At 52.5% G+C, this 23,609-nt stretch overlaps 1 protein-coding gene across 2 annotated transcripts; it reads left to right on the top strand.

Annotated features, from left to right (window-relative positions):
- Nucleotides 1–9,379: 9,379 nt before the first annotated feature.
- Nucleotides 9,380–22,437, top strand: TBX3 (T-box transcription factor 3). Of its 2 annotated transcripts, XM_057746174.1 has the most exons (8): nucleotides 9,380–9,768; nucleotides 11,434–11,701; nucleotides 12,629–12,688; nucleotides 12,953–13,099; nucleotides 15,041–15,117; nucleotides 16,266–16,423; nucleotides 17,844–18,520; nucleotides 20,395–22,437. In XM_057746174.1, exons 1-8 carry the CDS (start codon nucleotides 9,380–9,382, stop codon nucleotides 20,854–20,856), a joined length of 2,238 nt encoding a protein of 745 aa, XP_057602157.1. In that variant the 3' UTR covers nucleotides 20,857–22,437. The 2 variants fall into 2 exon arrangements, with proteins under 2 accessions (XP_057602157.1, XP_057602158.1); XM_057746175.1 differs by lacking the exon at nucleotides 12,629–12,688.
- The last annotated feature ends 1,172 nt before the right edge of the window (nucleotides 22,438–23,609 follow it).

The raw sequence follows: 23,609 nt of genomic DNA, 5'->3' as shown, positions 1-23,609 counted from the left end.
CCGGCCGCGCTCGCACCCGGGAAGCCCGCCTCGCCCCGCCCAGGCAGCCGCGCGAGGGAAGGCAGGTAACCTGCGCAGGGAGCCCGGGCCCGGGGTCGCGGGTTCTCGGGCCTGGCGGGACCTTGTCGCGACCGAGGGCCGGGGCAGGCCAGCCTGTCCGAGACCCCTTTGCTCGCCCCCCGGGCCGGGGCGGGCGTGGCCCCCCACCCCCACCCCCGATCCGAGCCCCGGCCCCCTCCACTCCCGGGTGCGGGTGTAATCCGAGGCCGCGAGCGTCTTCTCCGGTTCCGCGCTGGGCGAGGCCTGGGAGTCGCACCGAGGCACGTCCAGCTTCCGTATTTGGAACCGGGGTAAGGGGAGAGGAAGGGGGGCGCGGTGGGTGATGCCCACCCGGGGCGGAAACCCTCGCCGAAAGAACCTTACGGGGAGCCCTGGACTGTCACTGCCTCCCACTTCTTCCTGCGGCCCCAAGTTTTCCTTTCCCAAGCCAGAGGAGGAAAGGGCGTTAGGGACGAGCGCAGGGGCGCGTTGCTTCCTAGATCGGGAAGGGCGCTCCTCTCTGCCCTCCCGCCTGCCCAACCGCCCGCCAGAAGGACTTTTAATATTTGGCTTGGAGGTGAAATGAACTGAGGCCTGGGCGCCAGTAAAAGCAGCGCTTAGGAAAAGCTCTCTCACAATTCCAAACATTCCCTCTTTCTGTGTGTGTGTGTGTGTGTGTGTGTGTGTGTGTGTGTGTGTGTGTGTGTGTGTGCCTCCCTCTCTCGTCTTCGTCTAAAACGTAAATACAAATTTAAAAAGAAAGGAAAGAGAAACTTCTCTAGCCCTCGTGTAGTCCAAGCCCAAGCTGGAGACTTTTTTTTTTAAAGGCTTCTGGGATCTCTAAGGCTGAAACTTTCACCCAAGCCTTCAGCTCCAGTTAAGAGCTGGAGAACTGTCCCTCTGGCTATACCAATCACTCCCTGGAAATCCTACAAGACTCAGGTAGGATTTTTGTATTATTTGAAGGCAAGGATGATTGGGTCCGGGAACGAGGCATCTCCGACTTAAAAAAATGAAGTCACATTGTTGAGGCCTCTAATGTCTTTCGCTAACACGGAGGAAGAGGCTCCCCAGATTGTCAGGTAATTAAAACAGAGGTTGCAGCGACCCCTGCCCATTCTCTGAGTGGCCATGGTAAAAGGGTCAGCGATGACAGAAGGCAAAGGGAGTAAAGGAGCTGGTGCATGATTCTAAATTGTGAGAAATGTGTTTGGCCGGAGAGGTGGCAGCCGGTCAGTGACAGGCAAGCTAGGCCTGGAGTCAGGATCCTGCATCCACAACCCAGATCCCAGGCTTGGAAGCAGGTTTGCAAGCCCCCTACCTGCCAGGCCTGCCAGAGGAGCAGGTGAAATCACCTTCCAACCACCCTGTGTCTTAGAAGCACAAAAGGGTGTCTTGTCCATAAGATTGTAGGAGGGAGGAGGACTTTGATCAGTTTCCAATATGATGGTAAAACCTGGAACCTTAAATACCCACATCCCTCCAATCCCCAAAACCCCCGTGCCCACATGGGCAAGGCAAATTCCTCCCCAAAGCCCTTGCTCCCCCAGCGACAGTGACATCTCTTGGGGGCTTCACTGGATATGAAAGAATCTCTGTCAGTGTTACCCCCTCTCCTATCTCTTCACCCTACTGGATTTGGGAGACATGAAAACGTTACCTTTGGGAACACAGGCAGACTGGCTGGCTGGCAAGGAGCAGTGGTGAGGCTACAAGAAAACAATGGAAAGAAAAGAGAAAACACACACACACACATACACACACACACGTACAACTTTGGTGCTCACTGGTCCCTTTCATTTATCTCCTGCCTTCCCTCTCTGCTCTCACCCTTTTTAATTGAAACCCAGTACGGGAAATAGTAATGGATATTGTGCTCCAATTGAGAAAACGTGTCTGTGGGTTCCGGGGGACAGTTAGTTCAGCAGATTTGGAGGAGCTGATTTTTCTTTGCCCTGTCAACCTCCCTGACAGTATCGGTCATCTGATTTGCCATGCCCTCTCACTTACAGATCACCCTGCTCCCTCTGCCCCGTCTGCTCTCACAGGGTGAGACCCCACTGCCTGCGCCACCCCCCGCCCCCCAGCACCTAACAACAACACCAGAAATAATGGACAGAAGCAAAAGCAGGAAGTCACAGAATTAAGGGCTCCTGAACAGTTGACGTCCTCAATCTGCAGCTGGGGATTGGAGAGTATGTCATCATATTTCCCCTTCACCCTTTTAAAGTATTCTGTCCCTGAGATCCCCACCACCACCACCACCACCCGAGGCCACATTCTTGGGACACATCACTGAAGGGGGCCATTTGCACCCTTACCTGTCTCTCGACTGAAAATCTGGAAAGAGAATGTTGAAGGAATAAAGATTTTGGGTGTTCAACGGTGCCCGGTGCGGTGCCCGGTGCCCGAGGCCGAAGTCAGCTCTGCTTCTGCATCTTGTAGATTCTGGGTCAGATAAGATGCGAGGAAAAATTCCCGGCCTCTTCCTAGTAAATTCATTTCTGCTGGACTAAGAAATGTCCATTGCATTATCTTGGGTTGTTTTTTTTTTAAGTAATTGGGTAAAACACACAAAGAGAGCATTGAAGATGTAGATTGGTTTGAAATTAGGAAACCACAGTTAGTTCCTTTTCCTGACAGAGAGAGAGGAAAAAAACCTTCACAGATGTATAAGAGGCATGCTCCCCAGACACACACACATCCTTCCCTCCTTGCTTCCCTTCCAACTTCTCTAAATCACTAGCCGTTTACAAATTTGCCATTTTGCAGAGCGATCAGCTTTGATGAAAGGTGGGTGCTAATAAGAATAATGCAGAGGGTGAGATCTTTTCATTTTGCCTCTGCCAAAAACATATTTACATTAAAAGGAGGTATGATAAGCATGGATTAAGTGTATAACGAATGATGCTCTAGAAACAGCGTAAACCAACTGGCGCCAAAGTGAGCCTCTGTACTAAAAATACTGCTTCCCCAAGCTAGACAACTTTGACAGTCTTGTGTGTACACAAGCTTCAGACTCTTGCACTGAATCGCCCTGATCAATAATTTAGAGGGCTGTCAGAGGACAGGAAAATGTGCCTTACAGGAAAGCCCTGTGCTGCTGGGGTGAGACAGGAGCTAGGAGCTGGAGCTTTAGAACCCGACAGGCTGCCTTTCACCCTGGGCTCCTGCCTTGGAAAGGAGGGAGAGAGAGAGGATGGGAGATCAGAGCATTGGAACAGGGGTGACAGCCAGCTCTGGGGAAAAGGGTGACTTTGGGGATACCAAAAGCAGAAAGTGATACTTCCAACCTACACAAATGGGCCCAACACTCTTCTATCTCTTAGGACACCTTATCTTCCTAGCCAGGGATGTGAGGGGGAGGGTGTTAGCTTGAACCCCAGGAAGAGGTATCTCCAGCCTGTCATGGTTCCTGGAAAAGAGGAGGGAGGGAGGGAGGGGGAGATACTACAGAGAAAAGCTGGAGAGAATTCGGAGAGGACCAAGAAAACCAGAGAAAATAGAAAGGGAGGAGGAGAAGAAAGAATAGAAAAGAGAGTAAATCAAAAACAGAAAGAATAAGAGAAGTAAAGATGGCTGGGAGGTAGAGACTGAGGAGACATAGAAGCCAAGAGCAAGATAGATGCCAGGGAGAGAAGAGACAGTAGAAGAAAACAGAAGAGCACAGATCTGCAGTCACCGAATCTAGAAAGACAAGGACAGAGAGACAGGAGAGCCAGAAAAAAAAAAAAAGAGAAACAGAAACAGAAATGGGTGCCCTGTCTGGTCCACCCAGGAGGCTGGTGCCTACCCCCGGAGGGAAGAAAGATGGGGAAACTGAGTAAAGAGATTGATCCTGAAGCCCCCAGACCTGAGAGGAACTAGGCAAGTTTGGCGGGAAGGGGGTGTGTGTGGGGGGCGGGGGGGGGAGTGAGATGCGAAACTCAGGAGGAAAATCAAGTCTCCCAGGTGTGTGAAATTCTCCTTTGGCTTTAAGCTGCGTGTGGGAGAGTCAGGGTTTGGGGTAGCACAGGAGTGCCAATGTGGGGAGGAGGGTGCTAGCGGCGATTTGCGGCAGGAAACAAGACCATTACCCTAGGCACTCCAGAGGGACCTGCCTCGCTGAGGTCGGCGATAAGAAACTCAGGGCCCGGGTTAGGGGAATTGAGCGCAAAGGAGGATGGGAATCCTGAGGCGAGCACCTAGTCAGTTTCAACGCTTGTCAGTATCAAAAAAAAAAAAAAAAAAAAGCAGCCTGGGAACCCATGGGCGGGGGGGCACTGGGCAGAAACAAGGAACCATCATCTCTACCCAGAAAGCCCCTCCCCAGAAACAGTTTACCTCTTGACCGCCCCCCCACCCCCGAGTAGGAAACTTCTTAATTAGGCCTCAGACCCCTGGAAAAACCCCTGGGATGTCCTAAGGTCAACAGAGTTTCCAGTTTAGCGACACCTCGGATTGAAAAAAAAGCTCCGCGGCAAACGGTGGGTGAAAGTTTAAGAGGGAATAAGCGTGTAATAGTCCCTCACCAGACCTCACACATGCCGAAGAGAATATTTACAGCAAACTTGCCAAAGTAAACGACCCCGCCTACCCACCATCCTTTCCCCTTTGCGCCTCCCCACCCCACCCCCACCCCCCGCTTTTTTTGTAAACTTAAGATAAACACCATTCAGTCACAAAAGGGTCGATGTGCCCCCTTTATAGTTTGAGGCAGGCGGTGCTATAGGGAAAAGTGGGATGAGCAGAGACTTCCCCGGGGGATTCTTGGGCAAGACTAGCTTCTCTGCCGCATCCGTGGCCTGGTCTGAGAATAGGTGATTTGGTTGCGCGCTCCTGCGCGCGCGTGTGTGTGCGCGTGTGCGCGTGTGTGAACATACGACATTTATTCCGAGACTCGTCCTGCCCCTTCCCCACTTTCCCATCCGCATTCATACTACTTCTTCGCCTTAAACGCTGCAGACATCACAGATTTGGAGAGGTGTTTTGTTTTGTTTTTTATTAAACATAATCAGGCCTACAATTAAGTGAATATTCTTTGCAAAAGATGGAGGAATATTGAGGGGACACCAGAAGTTCCGCGTGTCCTCTCGGATTCAAATTTTGGCCCCCTTCTCCTGCTCTTTTAAAGCATCGTTTCTCAGGCTCTGCCGAGGGGCAGGTTCCTTCAGTGTTTCCCGTCTGTCTTTTGTTGAACATGAGGCGGGGAAAGAGACAGAGAAGATCGAGGGGGTCTGCATGGAGGGAGGGAAAAAAAAAAGACCGTGTAGCGCCCGCGGTTAGAGCCTAAAAACTCGGGCTCGGGGCGCGCTGGCCTGTGAGCTCTCCCGGCCGCCAGGCCTGGCACAAGCCTTCGGAACGCGCTAGCCAATGTTTAACCCGAATGCGGTGGCCACCAGGCCGCTTTTGTTTGTTCGCAAATTAATCACCCAGCGCACGGCCGGCGCCAGAGTGGGTTTATCACCCACCGGGAGGGGGGCGCGGCGGCCCCGCAGAGACAAAGAGGAGTTCGCACCTTCCCGCTTTTGATCCCAAGTTACTGCGGCCTCCCTGCATAATACGAGCCTCCTGGGGCCGAGTCTGGGAGGTCAGTCATAATTGGCGGAAGTTTGCAGACCATTAGCAAGATGTCGACATTTTCGATTCAGAACCCCGCAAACTTTCCTCTCCCCGCTCCACCCTTGCGCGCTGGAGTGGGAGTGGGGGTCAGGAGTGACAACTGGGGTGACCCCCGGGTTAAGTTAGAGCTACGGGCAAAAATAGACACGTGAGGGAGGGGGCCTTGTGAGGGGCAGAAATCACGGCTAGGTCCACCTCCACGGTTGAGGCCAAAGGCAAGTCGAGATATTTACAAGTGAAATCAGCAAGTTCCCCTCCCACTTCCAAAACCGGAGGGAGGTCAGAATGCCGAGGACCGAGTAAAATGTCTCTCTCCTGGGCATCTGGACACTTGGGACACCGAGTGCGTGGTGGTGGGGTCAGTCATCTCGTGGTTGCAGAATTACTTTCCTTCTACTTGTAGCGTCGGGGCAAAGACTGACCGGCGAGTGCAGGCAAAATCAGACAGGGGGTTTGGGGCCGCTCCAGAAAGCGCAACGGTGCGGCCCCAGGCCCAGGCGGCCAGCAGTGTGGGGGAGGGGGCAGGTTTCAGCCTCCCGAGACTCTTGAAACCCTGCGGTGACCTCGGTGGTCTGTGTAGGAAGGGGAAAGGCCTGGCTTCTCGCACCCTTCGGGATCCGGCCGCCAGGGTCGCGGGAGGGGGGCGTTGTGAGCTGACACCCTGGTCCCCGCCGCCTCTAGCTTCACCACCGCAGAGAGAGGCCGAGAGGACGCCAGAGAAAGACAGACTGAAAGGGAAAGAAAGGGGCGAGATGGAGAGCCAGACGGAGTTCGCAGAACCACTCCATTCTCTCTGGTGACTTCAGGGAATTCTTAGCGCTGGCGCCAAGCGCTCTTAACCATGTGCGTCAAAAATGCGAGGCTGGAAAATCTTGTCGCCTCAAAAGTTCCGCCCCTATCTCGGCACGGTTGGCCCAGAATGGAACTGCATTTTCACCCCCCACTTGCTCCCACTTCGGAGTCTGGGAGCTGGGGGCTCAAGGGGTACACGAGGCAAAATGTAAGAGAGGAACTGTGCTGGCTATCTACACAAACACACACACCCCCCACCAAGCCTGGAGTTTCTTAACGCCCTAGGCCGAGCAATCAGCCCCTTCTTCGTTCCACTGGAGGAAGCTCCTAACTCAGGAAGGGTAAAAGAATACTGTCCCCAAGATTTCCCTCCATGTAAGCAGGGACGGCCCAACTCATTGGCCCCCCCAAAATGGGAAATGTGGGTCTGGGGAATCCTCTGACCCGGACAGGGACCTGCGGTAACAGTTACCAATTTGGCGACAGGTCTGATAGGTAAGATCCGGTTGACTCCCTCCTCTTGACCCTTGCGGAGCCCCCACCCCCCACCCCACCCTACCTGAATTGGAGCCGGTCACCTGGCCTCCGGGGTGCGGGCGTTTCACGGTTTATTTTACAAATTCACCCCCCGACTTCTGGCGAGACAAGTCTCCGGAGAGAGAAAGAACTGAGGCACCGAGAGATAAGTGCGATGCCCGGAGAAGATACAGGGCCGGCGCACCTCCCCCTACCAGCTCGCCCACCCCATACCAGCCGCTCCTCACCCAGCCGGCCACTGAGGGGTGGGCGGCGGCTGGACGGGGACGGGCCCAGAACCTAGTCCCTCGCTGCCCTCACTTTGTTCAGCTCTCCCCTCTCCCCTCTGCACTCACACACACATTCAGGTGGAAAACCGGGAGCCCGGGTCCAAAGGGAAGAGGAGATCTAAAAGGGCCGGGAAATGCATTTCAGAAAAGCCCGAATCCGCCACCCGGAGCGAGTTGAGCGCAGACCCGGGCGGCCGCGCAGGCTGTGTACGTGTTTGCGTGTACCCGGTTTTCGCGGGTGGCTGGGTCCCAGTGGGCCCGCCCGTGTTCACGTACAGATGTGCTGGGAGCGTTTGGGTCTCCCCGCGTACTTTCGGGTGGGGCGCGTCGGGAGGGAGTCCCCACCCGCGTGGGCTGAGATCTGGCCGCATCCGTGTGCTCGGGAGCCCGCGCGAGCCCTGCTGCCGGGGAGACCGGCACCGAGAGACACCCGAGCTCGGGAGCCGTTTCGCGGCGGCCGGGAGGAGCTTGGCTCCACGTGGGGCTTGAGAGCGCGCAAGCCTGGAGCCTCGGCGGCGCTCGCCTCTCCGCGGCGGCCGGCTTTTGTTGCGCCCGGCGCCCGGATGGCAGCTCGCGGGAGCCTGGGCCGTCCGCTCGGCTCGCCCGAGGCCGGGCTAGGAGGGTGAGCGGGAGAGAGAAACGGCCGCGGCGGCCGGAGAGGCGAGCCGAGCGCGCGAGAGGCGAGCGCCCCTGCCCGGCGCCCGGCGCGCTCTCCGCCTTCCTGGCCCGGCTCGCTCGCTCCCGCCTCCTTCCCCCGTGCTCCCTGCCCTGCCTCCTCCCTCGATCCCGGGCCGGATGACTGAGGCATTTCAGACGTGGGCTGAGCCAGAGCGAGCGAGCTCTGGGGCTGCGGCGATCTCTCGATAAGCCACCTAGAGGCGACTCGGTGCGCGCGCTCCCCAGTGGCTCCCCGCCCTCCCTCTGATCATGTTGACATATTCACAGGACAGGCAGTAGTACCGATGCGGCGCTGCGACGTTACAGTTTCCGACACCTTCTTTTTATAACTCGGCTCTATCCTCCAGCACTCGACCTGTGAAAACCACGCCTATGCAGCAACACAATTGGTCCGAAAGCGTCAAAGAGCCAATCAAGAGGCCTCCGGCTCCCCGCAGCCCACAGCAGAGCCCGACCTTCTAGACCGCCGAGCAGACGCCCGGGGAATTCTAGAGGCGGAGGAGGGTGGCGAGGAGCTCTCGCTGGCTTTCTCTCGCTCCCTCCCTCTCCTCGCGCTCCCTCTCCCACTCCGTCCCTCGCCCTCTCTTCCCTCTCCCTCTCTCTCCCTTCTTTTCATTCCCCTCCTCCCCCCTAAATCCTCCCTCCCTGCCCTGCGCGTCTGCACGCAGATTTAGGAAGCGAATTCGCTCACGTTTTAGGACAAGGAAGAGAGGCGCGGGAGAAGAGCAGCACAGCAAGATTCGGATTGAAACCCAGACACCCTCTGGAAGCTCCGAGCAGAGGAAGGAGGAGGAGGGCGAACGGAAGCCCGTTTGCAGTTCAAGTTTTGATAGCGCTGGTAGAAGAGGGCTTCAATCAGAGATTTTTTTTTTTTTTTTAAAGGAGAGAGACTTTTTCCGCTCTCTCGCTCGCAGTTCAAGCCGGTCTAGCGCAACTGCAGACGCCTCCTGCGAGCCAGAGGGAGAGGCAGGGAGATAGGGGGGCGGGGGAAGAAGAAGGAGACAAGGTAAAAAGTCTCCTAGGAGAACCGTCCGCATTTGCAACAAAGAACTGGGGGCTGGGGAGCGATCGCTGGGAACCGAGGGCTGGCGTGTCTATTTCGAGCCAAGCGGCTGGGCTCGGGCGCGAGTCCAGACCCTGCTCGCTCCCCTCGCCTCGGAAACCGACTTCCAGGAGCGGCTTTTCGAAAACGCGAGACACCAGGACAGTCACCCAAGCGACTATGTCTCCCGATTTCTCGCCTTGCCCTCTTTAAAAGCGGCATTCCCCTCCCCAAAAGACACTTCCCCCTCCCCTCGCTTTGAGGTGCTTTAGTTGTGATTTTTGTCCCCCTTTTTTTTTCTTTCGCTTTTTTTCCCCCCTTCCAAACTATGCGCTGCTGTTAAAAAACAAAACAAAAACAAAAACAAAACAGCAGCTGCGGACTTGTCCCCGGCCGGAGCCCAGCGCCCCGCCTGGAGTGGATGAGCCTCTCCATGAGAGATCCGGTCATTCCTGGGACAAGCATGGCCTACCATCCGTTCCTACCTCACCGGGCGCCGGACTTCGCCATGAGCGCGGTGCTGGGCCACCAGCCGCCCTTCTTCCCCGCGCTGACGCTGCCTCCCAACGGCGCGGCGGCGCTCTCGCTGCCGGGCGCCCTGGCCAAGCCCATCATGGATCAGTTGGTGGGGGCGGCCGAGACCGGCATCCCTTTCTCGTCCCTGGGGCCCCAGACACATCTGAGGCCTCTGAAGACCATGGAGCCAGAAGAAGAAGTGGAGGATGACCCCAAGGTGCACCTCGAGGCCAAAGAGCTTTGGGATCAGTTCCACAAGCGTGGCACGGAGATGGTCATTACCAAGTCGGGAAGGTAAGCCAGCAGCGGGCCCTCTCCCCCAAACTACTACAGGTTTCTTTCCTCCTTTTATCTCTGTCCTCCCAGAACGGTCGGTTTGCCAGTGATTTCGGCTCAGAGGCAAACTTAAGTTTTCGCAGAACTGTGTACAGAGACCTCCCCAGGCCCTGCCCCTGTGCTCGGAAATTTCAGCTTACCTGGGCGGCTGCGGCCGGCAGTTTTTCCTACCTGGATCTGCATCCAGGGTTCCCTACAGGATAGATAGACTTTTTCAGTGGTGAACAGACATCTCTGCAGGAAGAAAGAAAATCACCCCATTGCAGGAAGTTCAGTGTTTCAAACCTCTCTGGAACATCCTTGTGTCTCTGTAGCTGTTGTATTTTTGTCTGTTTCATTTTGTTCTCAGCGAGAAACACTTACAGCTCTATTTGTTTGTGTGGTATGGGGAGGTCTGGCAGGAGCTGCCCTGCTCTTTCTGCCCTCCAACCTAGCCTCTGGGTCTGGAGGGGGCCTGAGCCTACCCCTGCCAGGGTCAGAGAGAAACCAAAGGGCACTTGGGGTTTGTCCATACTGCTTCGTGTGTCTGTAATCCGAGGGAGAGTTCAGCAGGCAATTTTGGATAATTAAGATTATTTTTGCAGACCCAGGGAGCCAGTAGGGAGACGCAGACTGCTGTTTCGTGTGTAAATATTATCAACCATACTTCACATAACGTTTAGAGGTCCTTGCCTGACCAAAACGTGCCTGTCACTTAAAATCACTGATTTTTTTTTTTTTTGAATGGCATTGAAGTCTATCAAGGCATAAAGTTGAAGGAATAAAAAGAAAATCCCTGTCTTGAGGTCTTTAGCTTTCTGGGTCTTTCCAAGCTAAATGAGGCCAAAGTTTGCCATAAAATCCTCCAACCCAGAAGGCATTCAGGCAGTTTCACAGCGACGTGCTCTCTGCCCCCTTTTAAGTCAAAAGTATAGAATGCCACCGCTTCTGGAAAGTAAAAGGCAATTTGGTGGTGGAGTCTTGCAGTTTTGGGACTGGCCTGAGCAGTGGGGAGAATGTGGTTAGCAGCGCTAGGCAGACTGGTGATCAGGCCTGGGAGTCCACCCCAATCTACAGAATTCGTTCTGAGAACTCACCGAAGTACAGTTTCATTTCGCCAGCAGCGGGATTGCTGTTCCGCAACAGGGAGGGGTGCAACTTGACATTTCTTTTCTTGATACATGTAACATTTTCTCATCAATGGGTGGTGGAAAATTCTAGCCTTGACTGACCTGAGCTTGACTAAAATGCTACCCTCGAGCTGTTTAGAACCAGATATCCATAGGAAAAGGCGGAGGTAAGAATTTCCCTGTAAGGAGGGCGGTCTATAAAGTCATACAGGAGACCCAAAAAAATTATAAAGAAATTAATAGACCATGTAGAGAAATCCAGTGCCACAATTCACGTGTTTTGAATCTTGGGACATTTCAAATAGAGACATTTGAGCACATGTAATCCTTCTGTTGTGGAAGGAAACAATTTTGCACCCCGTGGCCCTGGCCCTGCTCGGAAGGACGGTACAAGCTCATCAATTGTAATAGAAAGTTTGAAATTTGCTTTCAATGTTTTAGGATACAGGAGCAAACCCAAGATTCTGAGTAATTTTTTTTCTCTTTTTTTCTTCTCTCTTCTCTACCCTTGTAGGCGAATGTTTCCTCCATTTAAAGTAAGGTGTTCCGGGCTGGATAAAAAAGCCAAATATATTTTGTTGATGGACATTATCGCTGCTGATGACTGTCGGTATAAATTTCACAATTCTCGGTGGATGGTGGCGGGAAAAGCTGACCCCGAAATGCCGAAGAGAATGTACATTCATCCCGACAGCCCCGCTACAGGGGAACAGTGGATGTCCAAAGTTGTCACTTTCCACAAACTGAAACTCACCAACAACATTTCGGACAAGCACGGATTTGTAAGTTTCACTGCTTCCCTTCCGTAAAATGTTCTCTCTCTTCTCTCCAGCCAAGACAGTGCTTCCGCCTTCCATGTAAAATCGAGAGCCTCTCCCTCGCTCTCAGTTGCAGAGTATAGCAGACTTGTCCGTTCCCACAGAGCCGGAGAGAGAATTCCAGGGTGTTTTCTCTTCGGGTAATGGAAGGCCTGGCATTCTAAAAGAAGTGAGGGCGAGAAAACTTTTACAGGCTTCTGTTCTGTGGCAGGTCCAGGTCTTGGTAACCGCTTGGCCTGACAGGGAAGTTGAAAAGCAATCGTGAAAACATAAAATCAGTGTTCAAGTTAGATGTTCATAAAGGATTTGTTTTACGATACCATACTTCTATTTTGAAACCAACTGTATGATTGCTTGGGACAGTTTTAAGGTTGGAAGCCTTGACTGTGTTGGTGAGAGGGTGTGAATGCAGATTTTGAAAGATGTTCTTCCCCTGGAATGGAAAAGAATCGGGCTTAGGTGAAAGTCAGGTTTACTAGAAGTGAGACTTAGATCTCCCAGTACAAAAATTGCATGTGTACTATGAGTATATGTATGGATTCACGGAGGGAGTTCCTAGAAACTTTCAGGAGACTTAGATTGCTTGTAAAAGTCAAGCAAAGGACCTTTTGCCCCCTGCCCCCACGCCTCCGCAACATTTCAATAAAATAAACAGAGTGATAAGTGAGGAATAAGCAGAAAGATTAGGCCCAGGAAGACGTGAATGGCGCGGAAATATCTTCAGCGGGCAGGAATTGCATTTGAAGCCCTTGATTTGATTAAGGCATAAATATTCCTCTCTAGAGTTCAGCCTTTCAGGGCTTTAAGTGGATTGGGCTCGTCAATTAGTGGGCGCTTAAAGGACTGAATCATTTTGTAAATTAAAATGCATGTTTTTCTCTATCTTTTAAGACTTTGGCCTTCCCAAGTGATCAAGCAACGTGGCAGGGGAATTATAGTTTTGGTACTCAGGTAGGCTAGGGTTCAAGGTACGAATCAACCTTAGATGGTGAGGGTGGGGGAGGACCCTTTGGAAATTGAGGAGCAATTTGGATTCTCCAGAAGATAACGTGCGGGGAGCTGAATGTCCCCAAAGAGGTACTCCGAGGAGGTGGGCTCGGTACAAGCGTGGTGCCCTTCGGTGGGGTAGACGTCAGTCTGGCAGGGGTCCAAGGATCCCATTCTTCCCAGTAAATCCTCTTGTGATGTGTGTCTCTCCTCTTCCGGTTCCTGCAGACTATATTGAACTCCATGCATAAATACCAGCCCCGGTTCCACATTGTGAGAGCCAATGACATCTTAAAACTTCCTTATAGTACTTTTCGGACGTACTTGTTCCCCGAAACCGAATTCATCGCAGTGACCGCATACCAGAATGATAAGGTAACCAAAGTCGCTTTTCTTTTTAATGGTCCTATTACCTCTCCGCCACCCCCCCCACCCCCATTTAAGTTGCTTTTGGGCAAGGATGAGAAGGTTGGGATGGGATGGGAGTCAGATTTTTCTTTTGTGATTTGACCTTCGGTGGAGCTTTGAGAGAAAGGGGCACTGGCGCACTGCAGAGGCAGAAGGGGAAAAAAGAAAAAAACTTGACCAGCTAGGAATCCAATGCTGAGTACAAAAAAAATGCCACACTAACTTTGCTAGTGAGACGCTTCTATAACCACCCGTCCTTAATGTTGCCCGCCCCACCCCCACCCCGGGCTTTCTCCTGTTTCTTTCAAGATTCATCCTCTTCCCCTTCAGGAAGAGGGATCAAGAAATCAGGTTCGAAAGGAACCAGCTAAAAATTGAAGGCAAAAGCCATTAGGGATCTTGGAAAGGGAGTCCCAGCAGTGCCCAGATTTTCTCCCCTAGCCAGAAATCCCGAGTAGCTGGTATGGTTTTTATTACCTTTTATGCTGCTGTGTTTTTTATGGTGTGTGTGTGTGTGTGTGTGTGTGTGTGTGTGTGTGTGTAAAAACCTACTCTGATCACAGGGTCATGCTAATTGAGTTGTCTGAGGCTTTTGAGATGAGATGACCAAAGTCTCTACTTCACTGAAGGTTTTTTTTTCTCCCTGGGCCTGAGGCCGGGGATTAGAGAGTACCCCCAAATGGAACAGCAGGCAGCACCTGGTGTGTAACGCTATGGTGGCCCGAAGGTCATGGGCGTGTGCACAGAAAGACACAGAGAAAGTGACGCTTGCTGCAGGTTCACCAGTCACCAGCCTGGCTTTAGCAGGCGGTGAATGGGGGTGGGGGGGGCTCATCTGAGGATCCCTGCCCTTCAACTTCTGAACCCTGGACCTCAGTGCCAGCCCAGCTCACTGGACAACGCCGCCCTACATTTCAAATTCACTCTCACTATGGGTGGGTCCTCTGTGGCCCGCTGATGGGGGTGTTCCAGGTGTGGTTCCTATGTCTGGAGACTAAGACATCAGGACCTCCTCTCCCTGCAAGAAGTGCAGACAGGAACTTATTCCAAGAACAAGGAACCATCCAGGGGGCTCTTTTTCCACCTCTAGAGAACTCTGTATACATCATCCCCACCCCCCACCCCACCCCAGGGAAGGGATTTGAAAGATTACATACTCTTTTTCCTCAGCGTGTAAAATGCATACTCCCTCTAGACCCAGAATCCTGTGACTCAAAGTTGTTAATGGAATAATAAAATATAGCATTTTTGATCAAAGCGGCCACGGGCCTTCTCCACCTAATGACGGTGGCAGGGCATATAAATGAAAACAAATGTTTCCAATGGTCATTCAGTCCTTTTAAATCTGTAATTGTCAATATTGTAATTCCTTAAACACACCCCCCCCAACCCCCAGCAAAAAAAATCAAGCCCACTCCAACGCAAGTGTAGGGAAACCCCATAAATCGTTTTATTAGATCTACAGAAAAGGTTGGAGGGTGTGCTGTGGGTTTGTGTGTGCATGTGTTTGGGGGCAGGAAACATACCATAACATACTTTATGATCAATTGCACTGTATAAAAAAATCAAAATGAAAAGCATAATTTTAAGATCTACAGGTTGCCCTTTTGACAGCTTTTCCGTTTCTAAGCCCAAGCTGCCCAGGCAGGACCATTTCAGCCTGGAATCCCTGGTTTGGCCTCCTATGGGAGATGCCAGCCATGGCGTGGTTTCCTTTGGTTTTCTTCCTGGCCCCCTCCAAACTTCTGCTGTGTTCTCCTCTCCCTTGCTCTTTAATCTGGCCTATCCAAATGACTTCTCCAGTTGGAAGTCAGATTTCTAGCAGATTGTTGAGTTGGGGGAAACACTCTGGGAACATTCTAGAAAATGAAGCCAAGGTCTCTTTCTTGCTTGTGTCTCCTCCTCCAGATAACTCAGTTAAAAATAGACAACAACCCTTTTGCAAAAGGTTTCCGCGACACTGGAAATGGCAGGAGAGAAAAAAGGTGAGCTGAGACAGTTACTTCTCAGATAATTTAGAAAATCACTTTTCTAGGTCCCCAGACTCAACTGTTAGAAGTGGGATGCAGGCACGTATCTTGAGTAGGGTGGGGGAAGGGGTGGAAAACCATTGGATCCCACTTGGCCAAGAGCTGACCGATTTCAGGACACTACTTTTGCTACCTCCTACAGGTTACCTTAAAGGAAGTTAACTAGGCCACCCCATGGATATCTCTGGAAGAAAAGTATCAGGGATAACAGATTATATACAGACACCTGTTAATTCCTAATTAATGTACGTTCACCCTGGGCAGGCAGCAGGAAAGGAATAAGCGATTGACAAAATGCTTCGGAATTTTTGCAGCCTTGTCTTGCAAATACCCTCAGACAGAACTGGAGCTGCTGGAGACACCTAGGGCTCCCTCCTTCTGTGGGGACACGTATCATTTCCCATTGAGCAGACAGCTGGATGGTATATAAAAGAAGCCCTCCCCTCCCCCACTCGCTTTCAAAGAATTTCAAAAATCCAGAAGATCAGCCCCAATTTTTAACCTGTCCCCTGGGGGAGAGGGGTGGGCATTAAAAAATAATTTCTCACCTCAAACTCGATTTTTTCTTTTGTCCAAATAATGTGTTGGTGAAATGATTACCGTAAAGTGCACCATGAAATAACCCACTTCCTCCCCATCTTAGCAACCAGTCCAGAGTTGGTCAGCTGTTTGTGTTCACTGTTTTGAGTCCTCAGTTCTCCTCGGTCTGGGAGGCAGGCTGTTCTCTGGCCAGCTCCAGTGTCTCCTCTTGCTCCTTGCTTTTAAACAAGATTTCACAGCCCCAGCCAGCACCCCTTCCCCAATGAAACCCGGTGGTCTTGAATAAGTGCACCCAAAGCCTTCCTCCTCCCTCCCCCTGGGCCACACTCTTCAGCCCAGTCCCAGGGTCCAGAACAACACTTGGGGGTGTGTGGCCGCCCCAGGGCCAGCGGATCTCAGGGAATTAGGATCTCAGGGAATTAGTATCGTCTGTGGGCACAGGCAGGGTGAGGTGTGTGTGCACGACTCCGGACGTCTTTGGACGTCTTTGGAGAAGGTGAGGTGAGCAGAGAGGGGAAAGTCTTCTTCCGATGTGTAACGCTGGGTATGGGCTTCTGCCACAGAAAGCAGCTCACCCTGCAGTCCATGAGGGTGTTCGATGACAGACACAAAAAGGAGAATGGCACCTCGGATGAGTCCTCCAGCGAACAGGCCGCCTTCAACTGCTTCGCCCAGTCGTCCTCTCCGGCTGTCTCCACCGTAGGGACATCCAACCTCAAAGGTGAGCCTGGTCGCCTCTGATTTCTCTAGAAATCTAGAAATCAGAGGCCTAAAGAGTTGGGGGTTGGGGGCACCTACCAAGGAACCTGCCCCCTCCAAAGCTTCAGATCCTTCTAGAAGTTTATAAACAGGAGCTGGGTCTCACAACGCATGATCGGGTGTGTCACATCCCCCCGCCCTTCCAAGCTCTTCTGAGAGCTCAGACCTCTTTCCCCCAGACATTGATTTGGCAGAGAGGAGGGGGTGGTTTCTGTCCCTGTGTCCCCCCTGGGTGGGGGCCTGAAGTATCCCTTTCTCTCTCTTTTTCCCACCCCCCCCACCCTCACCCCTCCAACCAAGCAACAGCTGACATTTTTATTATCTTCAAACTCTAGGTTAAAATGTGTTGGGCTGGGAGGGAGGTGGAGGATTCTCTGCCACCTGGAGCAGGGAAGGTGGCGGAGAGAAATCCAGCTATAGAGCCACCGTGGACCTGTGAGAGGAGATGGAGCATTGGGAACCTGAGTTGGGGAGGGTGGGAGGGGAAGAGCTGTTCAAATCTCCAGTCTGTTTCCTGTGTTTAAAGAGCAAGAACTATTTGTTTGGAAAGACACACATGCTCTCAACGGGAAGAAACCTGTTTTTTAAGTGAAATAAAATGAGAGTCCTTTATGTCTTCAATCCATTTAAGCTTTAAACACAAAATGGGATCCCTTTTTCTTTTTTCTTTTCTTTCCTTTTTTTTTTTTTTTCTGGTAGGACACCCACAGAGGGTGTGGTGAGAGCAAAAGAGAATCTATGATCGTCTCCAGGCAGTGAGTGGGCCACTCAGCACCCTCTCTGTCTGCAGAGACAGGGGCAAACAGAGAAGGCTCAGTGCAGGGAGTGTGTGTTGGAGGAGAGGTGTTCACTTCTGCCACTGCCAGTTCAGATGTCAGGGTTCTCTCCAAACAAATCCTTCTGAAAGAATCTACAGATTTGTGGAAGGCACTCATCTCAATCACTCAGGGAACAAGGAGAGGGTAACTAGGTGTTCCCGCAGTGAGTTTTAGTGTAAGTCAGTTTTTATTTTTAAAAAGTGAATTTGCAATTGAATGGGAAAAAAAAGGCCAGTAAAAGTTTTGCTTGACCTAGTTGGGAGCTCAGTCCAAGCTTGTGTAAAATAGTTAAAATTAACTACAGCTTTGGGGAAGGGTCTGTGGAGGGAGGGGTGCAGCTCTCCGTGAATACTTGAAATTCACTGCTAGCTTGTTGAATCCTGCCGCTAAAGTTTGAGGTATCATCACTCCCACTTTGCAGATGGGCAGACTGAGGCGCGGAGAGGTTAAGGGGCTTCCCCGGGGTTACACAGCTGGGATTCAAAGTGAGGAACTGGAGTTCTACTGGCCCGGGATTTAGAGCTAACGCCCTTCTGCCTGGCTTTTGTTCCCCTCCCGTGGTAGATCTGTGTCCCAGCGAGGGTGAGAGCGACGCCGAGGCAGAAAGCAAAGAGGAGCACGGCCCGGAGGCTTGCGACGCGGCCAAGATCTCCACCACCACGTCGGAGGATCCGTGCCGGGACAAGGGCAGCCCGGCGGTCAAGGCGCACCTCTTCGCGGCCGAGCCCGGCGGCCGGCCCCGGGACAGCGGGCGGCTGGACAAGGCGTCGCCCGACTCGCGCCACAGCCCGGCCACCATCTCGTCCAGCACCCGCGGCCTGGGAGCCGACGAGCGCCGGAGCCCGGGCCGCGAGGGCGCGGCCACGTCCAAGGCCGAGGAGGCGCGCGCGCTGCCGGGCAAGGAGGCGTTCGCGCCGCTCACCGTGCAGACGGACGCGGCCGCCGCGCACCTGAGCCAGGGCCCCCTGCCCGGCCTCGGCTTCGCCCCCAGCCTGGCCGGCCAGCAGTTCTTCAACGGGCACCCGCTCTTCCTGCACCCCGGCCAGTTCGCCATGGGGGGCGCCTTCTCCAGCATGGCAGCCGGCATGGGGCCCCTGCTGGCCACCGTGTCCGGGGCCTCCACCGGCGTCTCGGGCCTGGATTCCACGGCCATGGCCTCGGCCGCCGCGGCGCAGGGACTGTCGGGGGCGTCCGCGGCCACCCTGCCCTTCCACCTCCAGCAGCACGTCCTGGCCTCTCAGGTATTTACCGGCTGCCTCTCCAGATCCCTCCCTCCGTCCACTCTCCTTTGCCTGCCCTTTGATACCAGACCCTCACCCAATCCCCTTGCCTAGGAAGCTTTCAGTAATAATATGAGTAATGTAATAATAATTATTATTGTTCTTGTTATTACTAGGTGCAAGGCTTATCTCATTGATTCATCATAACCTCACACTCCACCCCCACCCACCCCCCTGAAGACGTAAAAAAAAAATTTTTTTTCTAAGTTAAGGGCTATTTCTAGCAGAGTGACTAGGTGGTAATAATAGATAATAGCTACACAGCACTTATGTTGTGCCAGGCACTCTTCTACGTGCTTGATCTAGTCTGACTTTCAGTGATCCTGTGATCACCTCCACTTTCTAGACGAAAGGGCAGAGCTCAGAGATGTTGGGGAACTTATCCAAGATCACACCGCTGGGAGATAGTAGACCTGGGACTCTACCCCCCAGGCCAACTCCAGGGCCTCTCCCGGGGACTGTGATTTTAACTTCTGAGTTGAAACAGCTCTTAAATGTTTCACAACCAACCTTCCCCCAAGACTTAGGGAGAGACCGTGGCCTGGGGAAGGAAAGTTACCCCCTGGGGATGCGTTGAGTCTCAAGCCTCCAATATGAAGCAATTTCCCTGTCTCCCCCACCCCCACCGCAAGCAGGCCAGCCTGTTCCCCAAAGGGTTAATGGCTTGTGCACACACGTGGGAAATGTCAGAGGAGGACATGCCGGGGCTATGGCAGGTCTGGAGGCCTGTGTATGGTCCCAGCTGTGCTGGGGCTCCGGCAGCTGGAGAGAGAAGGCTCAGGCCGCTGGAAATGCTCTGAACCTGGGCGAAAAGGTTCTAGCGGGTTTTCTGCACACCCTTGCCTTTTGTTTTGTTTGAGCACGTTCGTCTCCCTTCCCTGAGCCAAGAGGCAGGACTGGCCTCCTCCTGGGGCGGGGGGGGCTGAGAAGAGGGCTGGTTTCTGCCCTTCCTCCATCCCTCCTGTCTCCTGTGCTAGCCCTTTCTGGAGACCCTCCTGTCATTGGTGGGCAGGTGATAGGTGGCCGAGGGGCTGCCTGGATAAACAAGTACTAATAGCACCCAAGGCAGTGGGTCAGAGAGAGCTAGCCCAGGCCAGGGTCCCTGGATTCTCATTCTGCTTCCGCCACTTGCTAGCTGAGTGACTTCCTACACCCTTACGGCCTACCTCAGTCTCTCCATTTGCAACACCAGCATACCTGGGGCTAGGTGATTTCTTTGTCTCTGTTCCTAGCGAACACCCTTTACGCTCTCCCCCTCCAGCTTGCCCCCACCCCTTCCTTAAGGGTTTTCCCCCAGATTTTTTTTCTTAGAAACTTCTAGAATGGAGTGGGAGGGCTGAGGGGTGGGGCAACAAGAATGGAAAAAAAGATAATGTATGTCCAGCACTTTATGCCCTCTGCTTTTCACCTAGCTACTTCTGTAGGGTAGACTATCTGTAGCCCCATTTAACAGGTGGAACAACTGACTCTGATGGGGGACTTTCCAACTGTCCTATTGGCCAGACACCCTGTGTGAAGCATGTTGCAGGCAGCAGCTTACTTCATACCCTCAAAGTCCCCCATAAGTATACAAATTATTAAACTTTTCCCTGGCTTTGCCATATAAGAAAGCTGAGGCACAGGGAGTGAGTACTTTGGCCTAGGGTGACACAGCACAGATTTGGACCTGGACACAGAAGTTTGAGTGCCCTGCTCCCTACCTCTCAGGGAGACAGGTTAAGGACTTGCCCTACGTGGGGACGGGTGGGGGAGGGGTGATGGATGAGGTTGGCTCCTCCCCACTGCGCAGATCCGGGTCTCTGACTCTCTGCCCCTGCCTTGTCCTCCTTGCCCAGGGCCTGGCCATGTCGCCTTTCGGAAGCCTGTTCCCTTATCCCTACACGTACATGGCGGCCGCCGCGGCCGCCTCCTCGGCGGCAGCCTCCAGCTCTGTGCACCGCCACCCGTTCCTGAACCTGAACACCATGCGCCCGCGGCTGCGCTACAGCCCCTACTCCATCCCCGTGCCAGTGCCGGACAGCGGCAGCCTGCTCACCACCGCCCTGCCGTCCATGGCCGCGGCCGCGGGGCCCCTCGACAGCAAGGCCGCCGCCCTGGCCGCCAGCCCGGCCTCGGTGCCCGTGGACTCGGGCTCGGAACTCAACAGCCGCTCCTCCACGCTCTCCTCCAGCTCCGTGTCCTTGTCGCCCAAACTCTGCCCGGAGAAGGAGGCGGCCACCAGCGAACTGCAGAACATCCAGCGGCTGGTCAGCGGCCTGGAAGCCAAGCCCGACAGGTCCCGCAGCGCATCCCCCTAAACCCCTCCCCAGAAAAGTCTCTTCATTCCAGTCCAGTCCAGTCCAGTCTGCAGTGCACTTTGTTGGATGTCAAATAAACCACGGGCATGCAGTGAGGTCAGCCTTTCTTTGTGCAGCCCTGTCTGGGAAGGGGTGCCGTACTCCCTGGAGAGAATATGCTAGAAACAGGCCCTGTCTTCTTGGCGTGGTTTATACATCCGGGATCTGGCTCAGAAACGTCGGTTGCATTGAGCTCTTGGGGGTGGGAATTAAAGCCTTGGCGGCCAGAGTACCTCCTTTGAGGCTGCTCTGGAAGCTGTGGGAAGATCAAGGCGGCCAGGCCCCAGGAAGGGAGGTGTTGAAAAGCACCCCCTACCCCCAGTGCAGATTTATATATATTTTTTCCTTCACCGTGTCAAGTGGAAACACAAAATTGAAAAAAAAAAATACCGGCGACAAATGGATATGTTAACATGATTCTGTTTATGAAGATTAAGAACTTTCTAGTGACCTGCGTATCAGTTCTAAATACATTACTGGGCAGCATTGTTTGGTGAGGGAAGTCCCTACCATCCTTGTTTAGTCTCTATTAAGGAAATCTGTGTGTTTTTAATATTCTTGTGATGTTTTAAGAGCTGTAGGTCTCTTCTTGCATGTTCCACAGTCATGTATTTGTGGGTTTTATTTTTGAATGCTTGCTTTTAGAGAGAAAAGAACATGACCCCTCACCCTTTTCTCCACAACCCCAAGGGGGATGATTTAAAGGGAAGGGGTGGGGAAAACACGAAAAATGAATTTATTTTATCTAAGCTCTGTAGCAGGATTCATGTTGTCTCTCTGGCAGTTCTTTCTCTTTCCTGTATATGCAATAACAAGGTTTTAAAAAAAATAATAAAGAAGAAGCGAGACTATTAGACAAAGTATTTATGTAATTATTTGATAACTCTTGTAAATAGGTGGAATATGAATGCTCGGAAAATTAAACTTTAATTTATTGACATTGTACATAGCTCTATGTAAATAGGATTGCAGCTGTCAGGTTTTGTGGTTTTGTTTTCCTATAGTCAGTTTTATTTCAAGGTCACAGGATCGCTTTTAAAAGTAGGAAACACACTTTCTGCACCGACACCAACACACTTTTCAAAAGAGTTGTCTGCACAGAAATTTTTTTTTTCTTTTTTAATATCCAAAAATTGGGAAAAGTGCTATTGCCTATTGTAGCGAAAATTGGGGGAAGTGGTGCCCCTTCCCAGCCCCACCTGAAATTCCTGAGTGGTTCTGAGATTGCTTGGGGGGTTGGGGGTGGGGAGTGCAGAGGCTGTGGTTTGTCTAATTTTTCTTTTCGTATTTGTATTTGCTAGTCTCTGATTTCTTCAAAACAAAGTGGAATTGACTACTTACTGTCTTCAGTGTTGATGGTGTTTTGAAATGGTGCCTATAGAGATATATATTCACAGTTCCAAAGTCAGGTGCTGAGAGCTGGTTTAAAGACAAAAATTCATGAAGGTATATTTTGTGTTATAATTGTTGATGAGTTCTTTGGTTTTCTGTATTCCCCCCCCCCTTAAAAATATCATTGAAATTTCAATAAATTTTTATTGAAATGTCTTTGGGCCTCATGCTAAGTGCTTTCTTTAGGGAACTTTCCTGAAAGTGGAGTGTCAGTCTTTCTCTCCTGGCTTCCTTTAACCCCTTTCCTTTGCCTTTAAATAATTAAGACCGCCCCCACTGAACAAAAATGAGATGTCACTCAAGTTACAAAGCTAAAAACAAAAGTCCCTTACTCGGCGAAGGGAGCCGCTTCAATTTGAAATTACTTTTCCTTTAAATTAGGAAGCAAAACGAGAGACGGAAGGGGGGCTGATTAGAATTGGATAGAATAGCAATTTCAGACACTTAAGTTTTAATGGAAAAAGAATGCTCGCTCCCTGAGTCAGTGTTTCCCACACGAATCCGACCAAAAATAGGTTGCAGGACGGCGAACGTTTTCGTTTTAGGCTTGCTCTGCCTTTACACGTCGATCTGGGAAATTCAAGTCAATTTCTTCTTGCCCCAGTGTGCAAAAAGAGAAGAAGAAAGAAAGAAAAAGTAAAAAAGCTAGCAGAATCTCCTCGCGGCCCGCCCCGACTTGACAAGGCAGCAACCCGCCAGGCTGCAGGAGAAGGGGACAAAATCGGACGTCCCCCTGTAGTCCCCGATGTCCCAGGTTGGACCAAGCTGACCCAAGGCACCCCTCCGAGGCCTGGCCCGAATTGTGCGTGCGAAGCGTGGCCAGCTCTGCACAAACTTTGTGTCACGAGAGGGAGGAGGGCAGGTTTCCCCTCAAGGGGAAGGTAATTCCAGGGCGCATATTTGACCCCCTCCGAGGGAAAAGTCACCCAGGAGGCTGACACCCTCCTCCAGTGCTTCCCTCCAACCAGCCTCCAGGCCATTTGGGGAGTTGCCTTTTGAAGTTCGATTTATCTTTGAAACATTCAATAAAAAATGGAGAGGCCGTGACAGTCTTTGGTCTCCTGGCCTCCCCACCCCCAGCCTCGCCTCGGAGGTGTGTGTAAGTGTGTGTGTTGGGGGCGGGGTGGGGGTGGGGAGGGAGGATGGGAAGGTTCTCCAGGCCTTTGCTTGCCCCGGGGGCCTTGACGTGAGGACGCGGTCGGAGCCTGCCTGGCGGCTGCCTCCCTCCCCACTACCCCCCTCCCTGGAGCCCGCCAGCCCGGCCCCAAGTCCCTGTCACCTTCGGGCCTCTTGAATGGCCGGCGAGGAGGACCAACCCCCCC

This window comes from Hippopotamus amphibius, chromosome 8 (assembly GCF_030028045.1).
Source record: "Hippopotamus amphibius kiboko isolate mHipAmp2 chromosome 8, mHipAmp2.hap2, whole genome shotgun sequence".
Taxonomy (NCBI): Eukaryota; Metazoa; Chordata; class Mammalia; order Artiodactyla; family Hippopotamidae; genus Hippopotamus; species Hippopotamus amphibius.
Note: the sequence above shows the minus strand (reverse complement) of the source record. Positions and strands in the feature narration are given on the sequence as shown.